Source organism: Telopea speciosissima, chromosome 1 (genome assembly GCF_018873765.1).
Source record: "Telopea speciosissima isolate NSW1024214 ecotype Mountain lineage chromosome 1, Tspe_v1, whole genome shotgun sequence".
NCBI lineage: Eukaryota > Viridiplantae > Streptophyta > Magnoliopsida > Proteales > Proteaceae > Telopea > Telopea speciosissima.
In genome coordinates, this window is record NC_057916.1 from 29293609 (window position 1) to 29309982 (window position 16374).

The 16374-nt window shown below is 37.7% G+C and overlaps 1 protein-coding gene across 12 annotated transcripts in view; it reads left to right on the forward strand.

Moving 5' to 3' along the window:
* LOC122639854 (exportin-4) overlaps positions 1 to 16374 on the forward strand; it is a 104767-nt gene that overhangs the window by 19341 nt on the left and 69052 nt on the right. For 4 of the 12 annotated variants that reach the window (XR_006329590.1, XR_006329589.1, XM_043832884.1 and 1 more), the window contains exons 3-17: positions 3448 to 3556; positions 3931 to 4029; positions 4827 to 4869; positions 8195 to 8266; positions 8386 to 8481; positions 8620 to 8862; positions 8979 to 9162; positions 10873 to 10984; positions 11100 to 11198; positions 11324 to 11462; positions 12118 to 12211; positions 12363 to 12425; positions 12566 to 12675; positions 14091 to 14195; positions 14995 to 15068. Coding sequence is in view for 8 of the 12 variants with exons in the window: in XM_043832884.1 (XP_043688819.1) it covers positions 3448 to 3556; positions 3931 to 4029; positions 4827 to 4869; positions 8195 to 8266; positions 8386 to 8481; positions 8620 to 8862; positions 8979 to 9162; positions 10873 to 10984; positions 11100 to 11198; positions 11324 to 11462; positions 12118 to 12211; positions 12363 to 12425; positions 12566 to 12675; positions 14091 to 14195; positions 14995 to 15068 (1642 nt within the window). In the remaining 4 variants the exon portion in view is untranslated. Of the gene's footprint in view, positions 1 to 3447; positions 3557 to 3930; positions 4030 to 4826; positions 4870 to 8194; positions 8267 to 8385; positions 8540 to 8619; positions 8863 to 8978; positions 9163 to 10872; positions 10985 to 11099; positions 11199 to 11323; positions 11463 to 12117; positions 12212 to 12362; positions 12426 to 12565; positions 12676 to 14090; positions 14196 to 14994; positions 15069 to 16374 lie in introns of those variants that run through there. The other 8 variants (XM_043832868.1, XM_043832875.1, XM_043832910.1 and 5 more) reach the window with 8 other exon arrangements.

Genomic DNA, 16374 nt, shown 5'->3' on the forward strand with positions numbered 1-16374 from the left:
TGGCACCGAGATCCGAGTTTTCGAACCTTGGGAGAAATAGAGTCATAGGAAACAAACTGGGCTATGGGGTTAGTACAGGCTCTCTTCCCCTTTCTCATAGCAATGGGAAGATCTAATTTAGAAAGAGAAGTATTACCTGACTAAGGACATAGTTATCAAGGCGGGAAGGCGACCATGGCGTTTTAGAGGGTAAAAAAACAAGGCGACACCGCCATGGCGGTAAGGCATCCAAGGCGACCAAGGAGTCTGGACGCTGGCGACGCCTTGATAACTATGACTGAGGAGGATGTGGATCCAAAGAGGGGTTTTGGTAGGGTTGCTTTCCCTTCAACGCATACCAGGGTTGCTTTCCTTTTCCCTTCAACAAGCATTCACCTCTTGTGAATACAACATCTTTGAATCTTATTCCCTTGTATTCTTTTTTTTTTTTCCTAGCATCACCACCACTGCCAGCATCGCCACCACTACTAGCATCAATATCAACAACACCATTAGCATCAACAACATCCACTTCTTTGTATTTTCCAATATCAAATAGGAATGGGGAAGTGGAGGTAGGCAAGGGAGATAGAAAAGGAATGACATCAGCATCCTGTTCACTTTTAGTAATCTTCCCCTGAAGAGGATGTTGAGGAGAAGAAAAGTAAGGAATAGACTTAAAGAAGGTGACATCTTTAGAGAGAAGTTGCCTTCGGGAAGGAGGATGGTAGCACTTATACCCTTTGGTTGAATTAGAGTAGCCCAAGAAGAGGCACTTGAGAGTTTTGGGATCAAGCTTGGTGCGGGCTAATTTGTGGACATGAACATAGCAAACACAACCAAAGATTTTTGGAGGCAAGGAGAAGATTGAGGATTGAGGAGAAAGAAGAGCCATGGGAGATTTGGAGCCAAGGAGTGGAGTCGGCATTCGGTTAATAAGAAAGGCAGCGGTAAGAAGTGCATTAGACCTGAAAGTCTTAGGCACTTGCATACCAAAGAGGAGACTCCTGGTGATTTCCAACAAGTGGCGGTTTTTTCTTTCAGCCACCCTATTTTGTTGAGGGGTGTCAACACCAAGGTACTAAAACTCGGGTCTCGGTACCAACTCTGCCCTTAGAAAAACCAAGTCGAGTTGAGATCTCGCTGAGTTGGTACATTTATTTTTTCGACTCGAAGCCTCAACTCGGTGGGTTTTAGACCTAGTTTGGGTCTGAAACTTGGTATTCAGCCTATTTTAGGCCATTTAAACATGATGATACCAATTTAGAACTTGAAGATGGATCGATTCTAGTAAGGGAGAAGAGATTTACAGCAAGAGGAAGAAGGAGAGAAGAGAAGAGGGAAAGAAGAAGAGAGTTTGGGAGGAATCGATTATGTGTGTTGAGTGATTCTCAACACACATATTCACTTCATTAATCACTTCTAAGAATTACATAGACCTCCCTAGGGAGTTAAGTAGAAATAAAGAAGAAATAACAAAAATACAACTTAGCCATGTCTAATAATAAGACAATGGCCGAACAACCCTTATACAACTATTCTAATAACTCTAACAATGTAGAGGGTCTCCTTTTTTTGTTTTCTTTTCTTTAAATGTATTTATGTAGTCTCTTGGTTTTATTGTTTTCGGTTGCTCAACCCACCATGCTTTGCTTTCTCCTCTCCCTTCTTGTCAGTAAATTTTGAGAGTTACCAATAAAAAAGTTAGGATATCAAGTCATGCTCCATCTTGGAGGGATATGGGGGTAGATTCTCGACAAGCTTAGAGCCTCTGAAACTCGGAAAAAATGGAATAGGTGTATATTTGTCTTTATTGTTTTGTCATGAAGTATGACATATTCACAGGGTCATAATGTATGCAGCCTTGCCCTTGCTTCCGCGGAGAGGCTGTTTTCAGATCCTCAATCCTTTTCTTATTGCTACAATATTGAAACAAAGTAACAAACATAGTAAGAACCATTGATTTTCTACATCTGGTTAAGGATTGGCTGATCTCAATTTGGTCTACCGCATGGAAAGAGAACTTGGTCAAAACCAACTGAAACCACCGAGATATCTCGGTTTCTTGCGAAACCGAGATGAGATGTGGGTGGAGTTAAAAGACTCACCAATTTCGACAGGTTTCGACCTACCGAAACAACCCATATTTCGTAAGTTTCAACACTCATGCCCATCAAAACTTGAGGAAACCTGGCTCGAAACCAGGACAAACAGTTATTTCTGCTAGAAAGCAGTTCAGACACTTATTTATGCTTAATATTACTTAAGACATTATTCATAAATAAGCAAATACCCCCCTATTTGAATCCAATAAAACTAGTTAAAAAATCAAATTCCATATGGATAAAAAATCAACCCCCCACTTCGAGAACAAAAACTGAATTTTCAACGGTAGGTGTAATTTTCAACTTTTAAATGCTGGGGTTCTTCTCAAATTTAAAAATTTCATAAATCTTAATATGGTAAAACATTGCTAAAAACCAAAAAGGCGGTAAAATATTCATTTGTTTTGATGTCTAAAAAAATATTTTCATTCAGAGTGATTTTGAACAGCATTCACGCACACCAAATAAGGTTTGACCAAAACATAACTCCTTCAATATAAATCAGATTTAAGCAATCTTGAATTTGATTTTTTAACTATTTTATTTGATTCAAATAAGGGGTATTTGCTTATTTATGAATAATATCTTAAGCAAATGAAATAACAAATATAAAAATATTTATTTAAATGTTATTTGGCATAAATAGGTGTCTGTCTTGACAACTATGATTCTCAGTACACTGTGCGTATACTAGTAAACTTGGGTAAAAAACCACAAGTACCATTTTGAATGTTTTTTTGTGTGAAAATAATTCATGCATTGTGTTTAGAATGTAAAAAATAGGCTGGATAAAAAAAAAATCAGATAAAAAAAAGCAATTCTGGGCCTCACAACCACCAGCTCAAATTGGCTGGGAAAAAATCACAGATTTCGACCAGTTTCGACCATATCTTGGTTTCTGGCTGGTCGAAACCCGAGTTTTAGAACCATGGTCTACTGTACATAATGGATTGGCCAAGCTCCTATCCACTGATCTGAGCAAAGGATCTGCTGACCCATACCATTTTGGATTGCTATTGTGTAGCAATGATCCAGGTGTGATACTGATCTCTAAATCCTTGCTTTGGTGACTAAGGAACAGGATTGTCGTCGAACATTTCTATTAAGCTGGTGAAAGTTATCTATCCTTGATTTTCTGAAATGTAGGGTCATTTGCTTCATTCTGTGAATAACTTACACTGACAATAAGTTAATTTCTTTATTACCGATCTGGGAGGTTATGAGGGTGAGCTGACTGATCTCAAGAGATATAAGATTAGCTATGCTGCCTTTTCAACATGATTTTTACCTTCCAGTTCACTAGTTCATTAGTGTATATAAATTATGGGACCAGTTCATACTCACAATAGTTGCACGCTTCCAGAAAATTCTCAGGTGGCTCCTGCAAGGTTTCAAGCTGCTGCAGCCATTCGAGATGCTGCCATCAGGGAATGGGGGTTTCTTTCAGCAGATGAAAAGAGAAGCTTGGTAAGGTATGTTTCTGTCCTGCTATTTATTGTATCACATACTTGATATATAAGTCGCCATTTGTAGGTGTACCTTCTTCTTGTAAGGACTTTTTTTGTTTGTTGCATCTTAAATATATTTAAAGGAGAGTTTTTCTGCTTCGCGAACCAGACGTGATCAGGAGCAATCGATGGCCAAATACGCCCCTGTATTAGATGAAGTGTCTGAAATACCCTCCAACCACCCCCAACCGTTGATTTGTTGCTCCACCAACCAGATTACCCCTCCCCTTAAAAGAAACTATTAATATTGTTTTTGTTAGTTACATATAACTGGAAGATTTGTACCCTTTATTTGGATAACTGAAAATTTTCTTTAACTTTCTATTGTAAATTTGCAGTTATTGCCTGTGTTTTGTTATTCAACATGCAAGTTCACCTGATGCATTCGTCCAAGCAAAGGTTTCTGCTGTGGGAGGCCAGTTAATGAAAAGAGGCTGGTAGGTATTATATAAATGGAACTTTTAATTTTAATATGTTTGAAAGATATGCAATTCATTAATATGCAACAATTAGGTGCTCATAAGTATAGCCTAGCTATGATAATTAGTTCATAGATCAACATTTTAGAACAGATAAAACTTAAAAGATGAGGAGCATAAAATTGGGGTAAAAGGAAAAAGTTACCCAAACCATAGGCAACAACACACCAGAATAGACTAAACCAAATGTTCTAAGTTTTAATTTCTTTCTCTCAACACCCCCCTCCCAAAAAAAAAAAAAAAAGAATCTATAGATATCCCTTCCGTAACCTGGCTCATCTGGTAGATAATTAGCTGACTTTTTGCAAATTCTATCTTAACTCAGACCTTTATTAATAGCCAAATCTGTAAGGGAAAAAAGTAGTCTGACTATCCTTGTTTCTCCCCCTACCCCTTCCCCCCCAACCAAAAAAAAAAGAGTCATATTTGATCTTCTATGATTCACTAGGAATTTGTTTTTGATCTTTTATGCATGTGGCATACAACAATTAAGTCTCTCCATTCCAGATTTTTGCACTCACTCAATCATCTATGATCTTAAGTACGTTTTCTGTTATTCTTCTTCTTCTTCACCAGGGATATGCTGATTTTAGAGACTTGTTCTGCATGGGCTTTCCCCTTACTGTTTCAGTCATTTAATATAACTTTGATTACCTGCAACTAATGGTTGTTCAGTTTCCATATTGACTTATTAAGCACTCAGAAGATAAGTTGAATTCTTGTTCCTTTTTTCTTTAATTTGGTTTCCTCTGTAGGCTAGACTTCATGGAATCTGAAAAAGAGGCTTTCCTCTCTGAGGTATGAACATGTGGGCTACGTATCATTTTTCTACATTTCATTCACACTAGTTCCCTGATCTGTTTATATTCTGTCTGTTCCTATGTATGCTGATGATCATATGAACAGGCTGTTTTGTGGGATTTCTAGCATGGATATTTATAGAGATTGTATGCATATTTTTTTTAATGAATAATATTTATGTGTGTGTGTGTGTATATATATATATATATTTGAGAAGTGTATATGATGTGGATCTGGGGTTCCAAAACCCAAATCGGATCGCTTATGGATCCACCTGAATAATATATAGCTCAAATCTAAGATATAGTGGCACGATTGTAAATAACCAGAAATTTTAAGGGTTACTTAGGAAGGTGGACATGGATTAGGACACAAAGGTCTTTATAATTTTTTTTGTATGGGGACAGAATGGGAAATAAAAGCAAAATAAGGATATATTGGAATAGAAGAAGTAGAGAGGGACAAAACTGGAAAGTCAGAAAAATGGAATTAGAAACACAACTCGCGATTGAGGTCTTCTTCAACCTTTGGAACCAAAGAGTCACGGCAGCGTACAAGAGAAGAACTCAAACTGTAGCCTTGGAATCTGTCTCAAACAGCCTTAAAACTCCAGATTTGCTGTCGCCTAGTCCTGCTGGTTCATCCAAACCACTACAGTTGTGGAAATCAAGTGTTACTTGGACTGCAGATTTCTGCAACTTGAAATCAGCGGTAGTTGAAGGTCCAGCCAGGAGTCAAAGCTTGTGTTCGTAGTAGGATCGATTTCAGCAACTAAAATCCTAGAGTTTCTGATCGTCCAGGTGAGTATAACCTTCACCCAAAATCTCATTAGTAGATGACTAACAAAGGAGTTTATCAAACTGACTGGGGTTGCGAAAATAAGAAGGAAGAAGGTGATAATGCTTAATGGACAGGAACAATGAGAAACAGAGAGAAGATCAGAGGAAGGAAACGAGGGGTGCGCACCACAGCTCCTGCCAGCAGCATTAAACAAATATCTTTCAATTTCTAAAATTCAAATCTCTCCCAAATTGTTGGGTTACATGCCCTTTTATAAAATAAAATTCCTAATCCTATTGTAAAACTGAAATCATAAATAGACTCTAACTCTATCTAATCCAAAACAGAACGACAAATTTAAATAAAACTGGACTCTTACCTTCCTATGATTCTAATAACATAAATAAAATATGAAAAATTACAAAAAATCCCTATTTGATCCATCTCCTAACTGCATTAGCATGGTTAAAGGATTAGAAGAAGAAGGGTGAAGGTGGGATTTGATCTCAAGACCTGGCCACAACATTCCAAGGTTCTTATTGCTGGGGCAAGCAGCACCTTCAGAATAATAATTTATTTGAAAGGATGATAGACTAGGTATAGTATCATTTGGTTAGTTGGAAATGGTTGTGTAGACCAAGAGAAGTGGTGGTTTGGGATTCGGAATAATGACTGAAGTGAATTGAACTTTACTAGGTAAATGTTTTTGGAGATTTAGTTTGGAATGCACGGCTCTTTGGACGGAAGTGATTGCAGCTAAATATGGAGTTTCTGGTTTGGGGTGGCATTCTAGGAAGGTTAAAGGATCGCAGTGGTGCAGTTTTTGGATTAGAATGATGAATCAACATGATAAAATTTTAGAGAATATATCATATAATGTAGGAAAAGAAGATAAGGTGGAATTCTCGAAAGATCGGTTGTTAGGGGTGGATCATAATGCACAGGACTACAGGTGTCTACTGATAAGGAATTTGTACTAGTTGATTGTCTTAAAGTCAGATATGGGAAGAACTTTCTGTCCCTTCTATTAGAAGAAACTTGTTGAATCTGCCATCCTATTTATCAGCTATGGGTTGAAGGTGGGAGAAGAAGATAGGATAGTTTGGTGAAGTGGTCATGGAGCCTGATATTGAATAGGAAAGAAGATTGCCGGACTTGAGTAGAGTCTGGAAGACAAAGGCATCCCCTCTCCCGAGAATGGTAACTTTTGCATGAGTTTTGAGATGTAACAGGGTTCTGTCTTTTGGCCTTGGATAATCTACAACACAAAGATGGAACCTAGCACACCGGTGCTATTTATCATCAGGAGGAATCTGTCACTCACTTGTTCCTGTAATGTGGCTGATAAGGAGTTGACCTACTTCCTTGGTCTATGTGGTATCCATTTGACTTGGCCTATGGTGGTGTGTAGGTTATTTACTACATGGTCTAGAAGTCCCTTTGGAATAAAAGGGGTGATATTATGGGAGTCGGAAGATGAAACCATATGCTCTTGTTTGTTTGTTTATTTCTTTATTTCTGTTGTTTATCAGTGGAGCTAGGTTCCTTGCTTTGTACCGTTCTCTATTTTTACCCTAATAAAATCATTATTTATCCAAAAAAAAAAAAAAGACCCCAGGAAAAATAAACAAACAGAAGAGTGACAGGCTTTTTACATTGGAAAAGGCTCCAAAGATAAAAACTGTCTGTCTACCGCAGCCTTAGCTAAAGCATCAGCTGCAACAATAGTCGATAGCCTCCATCAGAAGATAATATTTGTATTCAATGAAAGGGATCTCGCTTTTCTCCACTACGTTTGTCAGCTCTAGTCATCAACTTGGAGATTTATTTACCAAAGCCTTGTTTCGGGCTATTTTTCTATAAGGGTGTTCCAAGTTGGGCATGGGTGATGTCTATACTCCAGCTTGAGGGGGAGTGTTAAGTGTGTTGGTCTCGGTTTATATTTATAAGCATAGTTAGTGTGGGGTTTATTTTAGGTACTGTTGATTCTTTATGTTAAGTCGGTTGTATTTTGTGCTGGAATCATTATAAAGAAAGGTCAAGGCCGACAGTTTGTATTATGCTTCTCATAAAACAACTGTGGGCTGATAACTCCAATTTTTTCGATCTCCTACATGCTTCTTCTTCTTTCTTCTCTCCATTGGTGCTGGTTGATTAGTGCTCAGGTTTTGTCACCGCTATATATGATTAAGGACAGTGGGTCACCTTTCAAATAAATTGTTGTGGGTGGAGGGAAACCTTGGTTGGGAGTCACCTGCTATTGCCTTTGATCCCTCTTGGTTCTTATTTGACTGTTTTAGGGTTATCCTTTTGGAACTTAGACATCTTAGTGATTTGTAGAAATGACTGATTAGCTGTTTTTCCATTGTATATGGGGAATATCTCAATTGTAGTTAACATATTGTTTCTTTTTCTTGAAGGTATAGTTAACATATTGTTGATCTGTTAAGACATGGAATATACAATTGTGTGCTAGGAATTTCCAGTAAAATTGCTCTTTTTGGCTTTCTTTGAATTGTCTGACAATTTCTTATAACTTTAGGTAAAGATGGCTGTTCTTGGAAATCATGGTGTAGCTGCTCAGTTCGTTGGGATCAATTTCCTAGAGTCAATGGTATTGACTGTATTTCAAGATTTTGCTTCTTTGAATAGTTTCTTGCGATTCCATCTTGCATCATGCTGTTCCTTTTTTTATTCTTGCCAGATTTTTGAAGTAGACATTCTTCTTTTCAGGTGTCAGAATTTTCACCTGATACTTCAACTGCTATGGGTCTTCCTAGGGAGTTTCATGAACAGTGCCGAGCTTCATTGGAGCTGCACTATTTGAAGGTTCTTCCCATTTCTGTTGGCATCTACTTACCAGTTACCACATGAGCACATGATTTTTTTAATGCTTCTATTTCTGGAATAAACTGTTGGTTTTACCTAGTCTGTGCCTTAGTGTGCTTTCTGTTTTTCTTTTTGTAGAAATTCTACTCTTGGGCACAAGAATCCGCTTTTAGCGTCACAAGCAAAGTTGTGGAATGTGATTCTACTGTAGCAGAAGTTAAAGTTTGTGCTGTTGCATTGCGTCTTATGTTCCAAATCATGAACTGGGATTTCCAATTGAACAAGAATGCAGTTGAACGTGTGAAAAGCATAAATGTCTTTTCTTCGGGAGTTAAAAATGTTGCTGTGTTGCTTAAGAAGTCTGAATGTATCTTTGTACAGGTAAAAAGTTTCTTCTTTTATATATTTTAATAGATAATTCACCTCTTTATTAATTAGTCATTCGTTTTAGATTGATTTCTTCACTTGTTTTTCTTCTCCTTTTATGCTGCTTGTAGCCAGGGTCCTCATGGCGTGATGTTTTGATTTCCAGTGGTCATATTGGTTGGCTCTTGGGTTTATACGGGATGCTGCGACAGAAGTTCTCAAGTGATTCTTATTGGCTTGACTCTCCTATTGCTGTTTCTGCTAGACAGCTTATAATTCAGCTTTGCTCCTTGACAGGGACAATATTTCCTTCTGGTACTTGAGTGCTTCCTTCTTTCCTTTGCCATAAATGGCCTAATATTTGTTTGAACACATTTTTACATCATACATCGTACATTTCTATGATAGTGGTTGATCTCTAGTAATTAACATCAATAATGATGTTATGAAATCTGCAAGTTTAGCAAATTAAGACTAAAGGTAAAGAATGATTTACAAGGAACTGGTAAAGTAAGGTTTAAAGTATCGGTATCGGGTATTGTATCGGAAGAGTGATTTTAAGAGACGTATCGTATCATATCATATCGGAGATACGCAAGACACGCTAAAGATATGCATGGAAATGGTCAAGATACGCATGGAAATATACTTTTGATGCAAAATAAAATTTAAATAAGCAATCTATAACATGTATCATACATAAACACTAAAATGGAGAACAACGTATAACGAGACAAGTGCAGAAAATTGAAATTGTTATAAAAGATGAGGTTTCTTACATGTAAAAGTCTATTGCCATAAAGAGTGTCAGGGTGGTTCAAACTCATATCTGGAAGGGTCTTCAGGAATAGCAGAGACTAGGATGATGTTGTGCACCGACCGAACATAGGCACAATACTGACCCCAGTTGAAATATTGATGGACTGATGGTAATGTGTCCTCCCCTTTTTTTCCACCAAATGACTCTCTGTATTGAGTCTGATAGTCACATGAGCCTTTAGTGGCCGTATCGACGTGTATCGGTTGGTATCGAGCCGTATTGGTCGATACATACCGATATGTCCACAAAACCCTTTTACGTATCGCAAGTATTGGTACGTATCGTATCGGGCCGTATCAGCCAATACAATACAATACCAATCGAGACATCTTATTAAAAAAAGAGATTTGTATTGGTATGTATCTTATCAATACCTGCCGATACTGATACGTATCGGCCTATATGATATGATACGTACCAATACTTTAAACCATGGGTTAAAGAACTAAAGCATGATAATTTTCTGTTTATTGTAATATGAACATCTTGGTTGATTATTGTCTTGTTTCTAACACCAGACTGAATCAGACTGTTCTGACCTGTTTTGGTGGTTTGACAGTTTGTCCATCTTGTCCGAGCGTCGAATTCTGTGATGAATTAAGTATTAGACGTATTCTAAGTCTAAGATGTGCATCCTAGATGTTAGACATAAAACACAGGAGTCTTGGGGTGCCACCATGCCTGAGGTTTTACTTTTGAACCTCTTCGCCTGCTTGTATCAAAAATATTTTTTTTAGAAGTAACACACATAATGAACTAGCCTGTGGGCCTCTGAGTCTCTGACATGGTGATCAAAGCATTTTATTTGAACAATATGAACGCTTTGATTGCTTTAGACTTCTCAAATCCTACTTCTCTTCTAACTTATTCTTTGGTAGCTTCAAATTATTGATGTACCCCATCGAAATAATAGAAATAAAAGTACTGTCACCCAATACCTGTGTCCTGTTGTGCCTGACATGGGTATTTTGAATAAAAAGAAGGGTCTAAGTATAAGAGGTCTGTAGTGCTTATAATGTGTCAATATTGCTCATAAAGAGTATTAGAGGATGGTCCTGCTTAAGATTAACTAGACAAAGCCAGCTTGAACAACCATCCTATGTGATTTTTTTCCTAATGGTTTACTAGTGCACATCATGGTATGTATGAATTACTTGTTTATTAATTCTGCCTAATGTAGTTTCTAAAATTGTTCAAAATTCTAGATAATGGGCAAATGCAAGAACACCACCTGGTTCAAATGCTTTCTGGAATTATCCAATGGATTCACCCTCCTGATATTATTTCGGCTGCAATTGAAAATGGGAAAAGTGAGAGGTAGTCCTTACTAAACATTCTCTATGTTTATGGTTGGTCCCTAATAACAATGTCTTGTGTTTAAGTTTGATCACTATTATACATTCCCCTTTAAGGATTTCCCAATTTGGTTCAGTGAGTTGCTTGATGGTTGCCGTGCATTGCTTTATATGGCAATTCTAACTACTCCTATGGTGTTTGACAAGCTCCTGAAATCTATAAGGTCTGTGGCATGGTACTCTGCTTAATTATTTTCCCTGATAAATACAGTACTCTACGTCATTGCTTAACTTGTGTTTATTTATACTTGAAATATAGAAACCATATGTTTGTGAATTGACCTTTTTTCTAAATGTTCAGCCCTCTTGGCACTCTTAGCTTGTTATCCTCCTTAACTTGTGAAGTTGTGAAAGCCCGTATGGCTGATAACACTGAAGAAGAAACATGGAGTTGGTATGCACGGGATATCTTATTGGATTCATGGACTGCCATTCTTCAGGTAATTCTGAAACTTGGTGCATTGTGTCTTATTTGGCATATGTGCATCTGTAATCTTTTGTTTTGCATACTTGCAAGCATTGTGTTCTGTCTACCGAGCTCAGGCTTTTTACAGGGATGATGATTTTAGCTCAGTGGTGATCTTGCTCTAATATTGGTATCTCTTTCCATGCTGTTGTGAATAAAATTATTTTATATAATTTATACTGTATTGTTTGATATTAGTGATTTGGCTATTTCTGTAGGATAATTATTTCTTTAGTTTGGTTTTTATTTTCCAATGTATTCAGCTACTCATGAACAAAGATCATTGTCAATCTCAAAAATCTCATTTCAATTTCCAAATATATAGGATAACTGTTACCATTTCTATCCCGAACTGAAAAAGTGTCATTGGAGAGAAAACTTCGATATCCTTGACACCCAAATATATAGGATAACTGTTACCATTTCTATCCCGAACTAAAAACGTGTCATTGGAGAGAAAACTCTGATATCTCTGATACTGAATAAATGATCAACATTATTGCACTCCCAAAAACAAAACTGAAAAAAGAAAAAAAAAGAGGGGGAGAGGGATTACTCACAAAAAATAATATATCTCTAATCCTCTTCACCCCTTTGCCATTCATAACTGAAATTAAATGTTTGTGCAGCCTCCAGATATTGGTAAAGATGCTGAGCTTCCACCAGAGTGTATAAGAGCTTCTGCCGGTGTTTTCAACTTAATTATAGAATCTGAGCTAAAGGGTAATTCCCATATTTTGTACATTATTCAAGATATTTAAACTGTTTTTTGATATAGTTGTCCCAGTTCAAGAATTTGTTGTTTCCTCTTTATAGATAGAGATCCTCCTTTTTTTTTTTAATCAGTTTATAATCTTGAAAGTTTGTGGTGTAGATGCTGCTGTGTCAGCGTTCGATGATGGGGATGACTCTGAACTCCCCCAGGCTTCCATTTCTGGTATAGAATTAATCTCTCCTAGGTCATGAGAACAGGCACCTGTTTTCTATTTCTTCTTCTTATTATTTTTCTTTACCTCTGTTTTGGGTTTTTTTTTTCTCGTTCTAAATTCTTACTCCTTTACTACCTTATGTTCACAGCGATGGATGAGAGATTGAGCTCTTATGCTCTTCTTGCACGAGCGGCTGTTGACGTCACAATTCCTTTACTCACGAAGCTGTTTTCTGAGCGCTTTACACTACTTCATCACGTGCTCCTGCTCCCCCTGCCACTTTTTTTTTTTACTCATTTGATCCTCCGTTAAAGTGACTTTTGTAGCTCTGGTCCATGGGGTTTTATTTTAGTCATCTTTTATTTGTTGTTAGCTGCATTTTGCCTGTTCATCCTGTTATCTAATCTAGAAATCCTGATATAAAGACTGCCAATTGTCCAGCTCATTTCATACAAAAATTGGAACTAGAGTAGTCTAGCTTGCAAAATTGAAGCTTAAGCTTCTTGTTTAGCCCTGGATTCAATCTGTGACCCAGAAACTTAATAAATGATCAAGTCAAAAAAATTCAAACCATTAAGACCTGATGATGTAGTTCGGCTGCCTATAACCAGCCACAGGTGTAGGGATTCTTCCCTTCACCAGCACTAGAGTAGGAGTAGATAGGTGTAGGGATCCCCCCTACACCAGCATCAAAATCGTGGGAACAGTTTAGGGTTATTTGAATGTTATTTAGTCTTTTATTTGAGTTCCAGTTGGATTTGTAATCCTAACTAGGATTTAGTTTTGAATCCTAGTTTTAGTTTGAGTCCTAGTTCTATTTTGAGTCCTAGTTTAAGTCTGTTTTCTTTTCAGCCAAGAGGCTATAAATATGTAAGAGCTCTTGAGAGCCCCGACGATTGGACCTGATCCTGATTCCTGACCCAAACACCACTGAGAGATTGACTACATGAAAATTAAATAGGCAAAAACCAATTTAAACCACTCAACAAGGGGAAGGTACACTACATAGATTTTAAGCATTTCTGTCTTTGTGAATTACAAGAAAATCGTATACGAGTCCTGATTTGGGGAACAAGCTGGCTGGATTGATTCACCAACTAAGCAATAGGTTTCTCACAGTCCCCCTATAATTTCCTTGGAGGCAACATCAAGGGAAAAACAACAATGAACAATTGAATGTTGTAACAGCGCTGACAATGCGGACCTTCTGGTCACAACTGGAAGCATGTACTCAACCTATCATCTATGTGGGCCTGCTCCAAGGATACATCTCTGTCCTGAATGATTACGTTTCACATCATTGACTTGTATAGATTTACCATTTTTCTGTTATATTATATGCACGGTCTGTCTTTGAATAATTAGACAATGATACTTTTTCTTTGAATAATTAAGTTATGATATTTTTCATTACTAGTGGTCCTGATCCAATGATGCAGCTATGTCGTGACAAGCTTAGTTGTGCTTGACATGAATTTTTTCCCCTCTGCACATCATTACCTTATGGTGATGAGCGATTGTCAAATATTTTATATGTATATTTTTTGAAGAGATCTAGTATTGTTTATGTGCCCTCTCTTTCTTGGATGTCTGAATGATGAAACTGGGGAATGGCTTCTATTGTTGTAAATTTTAGCCTACTTGTTTCTTATGTTATCTACTTTGTTTCTCAGGGAAGAGGAACATCTGATCCTACATGTACTCTGGAAGAACTCTATTCACTCTTATTGATAACTGGGCATGTTCTTGCTGATGAAGGAGAGGGAGAGACACCCTTGGTAACTGATCTCTCATCCTCCCTTTATGTGTTTGTGTGTGCCTGCTGTTGTTGCTTTTCAGTTTCCAGTTTTAGTCTCCTGTATGTTGTCCTGTATGTGGCAAATTTCCCTTATTTATCACTCATTAATTTTCCTTTTTGAACTGCAATTGCAATAACCGTTGCTTTTCTCTTTGTTATGTGGAATGGGTGGAAAAAGCATATGAATCTCTAACATGTTCTTTAGTTAATATTTGGCATCTGTCCATCAATGCACTTGTCAAATTATTTGTTTTGTACTTCAACGCACCCGTCTATATCAGCAGATGGAATCATTAGCTGCTCGAAAGAAATCGGTTCTCTTTCTGACACTAATAACAGAGCTTGATTTCAATTACTCCACTTTTCCACAAGTGTCATGTTGAGCAGCCTTTTAAGAAGGGTGTGCTGCATTGGTTTTTAAGGTGCCACCAAGGCGACACCTAAGCAATGTCCATGCAACAAGGTGGGCCTTGATGCCCAAGCTGACCAGTCACCCTATGTATGAAGGCACCCTAGACCTAGAACTCTAGAAGATGAAAGAGACATACCTTTAATATGGAAAATATACATGGAATATGGAAGCATACCTAGAATATGGTGTTTGTCTTGGTTGCCATAGTTTTGCACTAGCACCATGACAACTATGGTATAATGCTCCAACATATTGTAATGAGTAATGATTGATGGATGAATTCTGGTATTTCTGATAACCTCATTGATTATCTACTCATGCTTTTGATTTCCTTGCTAGTGATGGTTTAAGAGTATGTGGAATACAGGTTCCAGAGGCACTAGAAGCCCATTTTGTAGATATTGTGGAAACAAAGCACCATCCTGTAGTCGTCCTTTCTTGGTAAATGTTTCTCACCTATAAAGAATCGGAAATTTTGCTTATTTCAATCATATTCCTTGATCTTTTTGCTCCTTGTATAGCGCTTGTTGGCCTCTTAAGAGAGGGGTGGTAAGCAAGAATTTGGAGAATAGTTGGAAATCATGCAATATAGGGGACAGCATTGATAGGGAGAAACTAATTCTTCAGATGTAAGCTGAAACCAAATGAAATCAAACTTCAAACACTTAAACATAAGCCTTACAGGGCTAAACACACAATACAGCTAGGATAGGGTTGATTTCTTTGGCTCCCATCCTATGATGGCTGGCTGGCGTGGTATGAGTTGGCATATATGAGTTGACATATCGAGTGAAAACTAATTCTTGAAAGAGAACTCCATCATTCACCAAGAAAACTCATCTAAACCTACTGTAGTAAACAAATATTTTCAATTATGAGATTTGGAAGAAAAGTTCAAATCCATAGTTGCAAGGTGTCGAGGTGCCTAGGCGGGCGCCTTGTTGGTGTCGCTTTGATTTTGGACCCTCTCCAATGCCTTGGGTCGCCTAGATGCCCTAACAAACTATGTTCAATTCTGATTGACTTTGGTGGATTTCTTGAAATAATTGAACAATTCAACGAAGAAATCAACAACTAGGTTGAATCAGCAAGTAATATCGCTTAAGTTATTCAAGCCTCAAAGTTTGAACAAAAAAGGCCGAATCAGCAAGCAACGCTAACAAAACGCATAAATGCTCCAAACTGATTGGATAATCTGACCTGTGCTTGTTTTAAATTATATGAACAACATTAGAAATTGATGATACTTTTAGTTTCTCAAGGTAACAAATTTTTTTTTGGGGGTGAATAAATAATTCATTAACAAAACCCCAAGAAAGGGGGGGTGGGGGTGGGGGAGGGGGAGGGGGAGGGGGAGGGAGGAATTCATGGGGAAAGGAAAGGAGGAAAAAAAGGGTGGGGGGAGGGACTATACAAAACCTCAAGCCCTAGGAGGAAGGGTTAGGAGGCTGAAAAAGAGATATAGGTAAACCCTGGGAGACAATAATACGCCTGTTCAAGAGAGCGAGAGTTGGAGGTCCATTTACTAAGATTCCACTCCATCCAGATGTGAGAGATAATGGCATCAAACTCAAGCTTACCTGCAACATCACAAATAGTGTTTCCAGTGAAGGACATGTCCATCCAAAGCCACTCCCTAGAGAAGGGTAAAGGTCTCCTACAACGGGTCCAATAGGAATCCAAGGATTTTTTCCAACAGAAGAGGCAAAGGGGCAAGAGAAAAGGTGATTGATGTCCTCAAGACCAT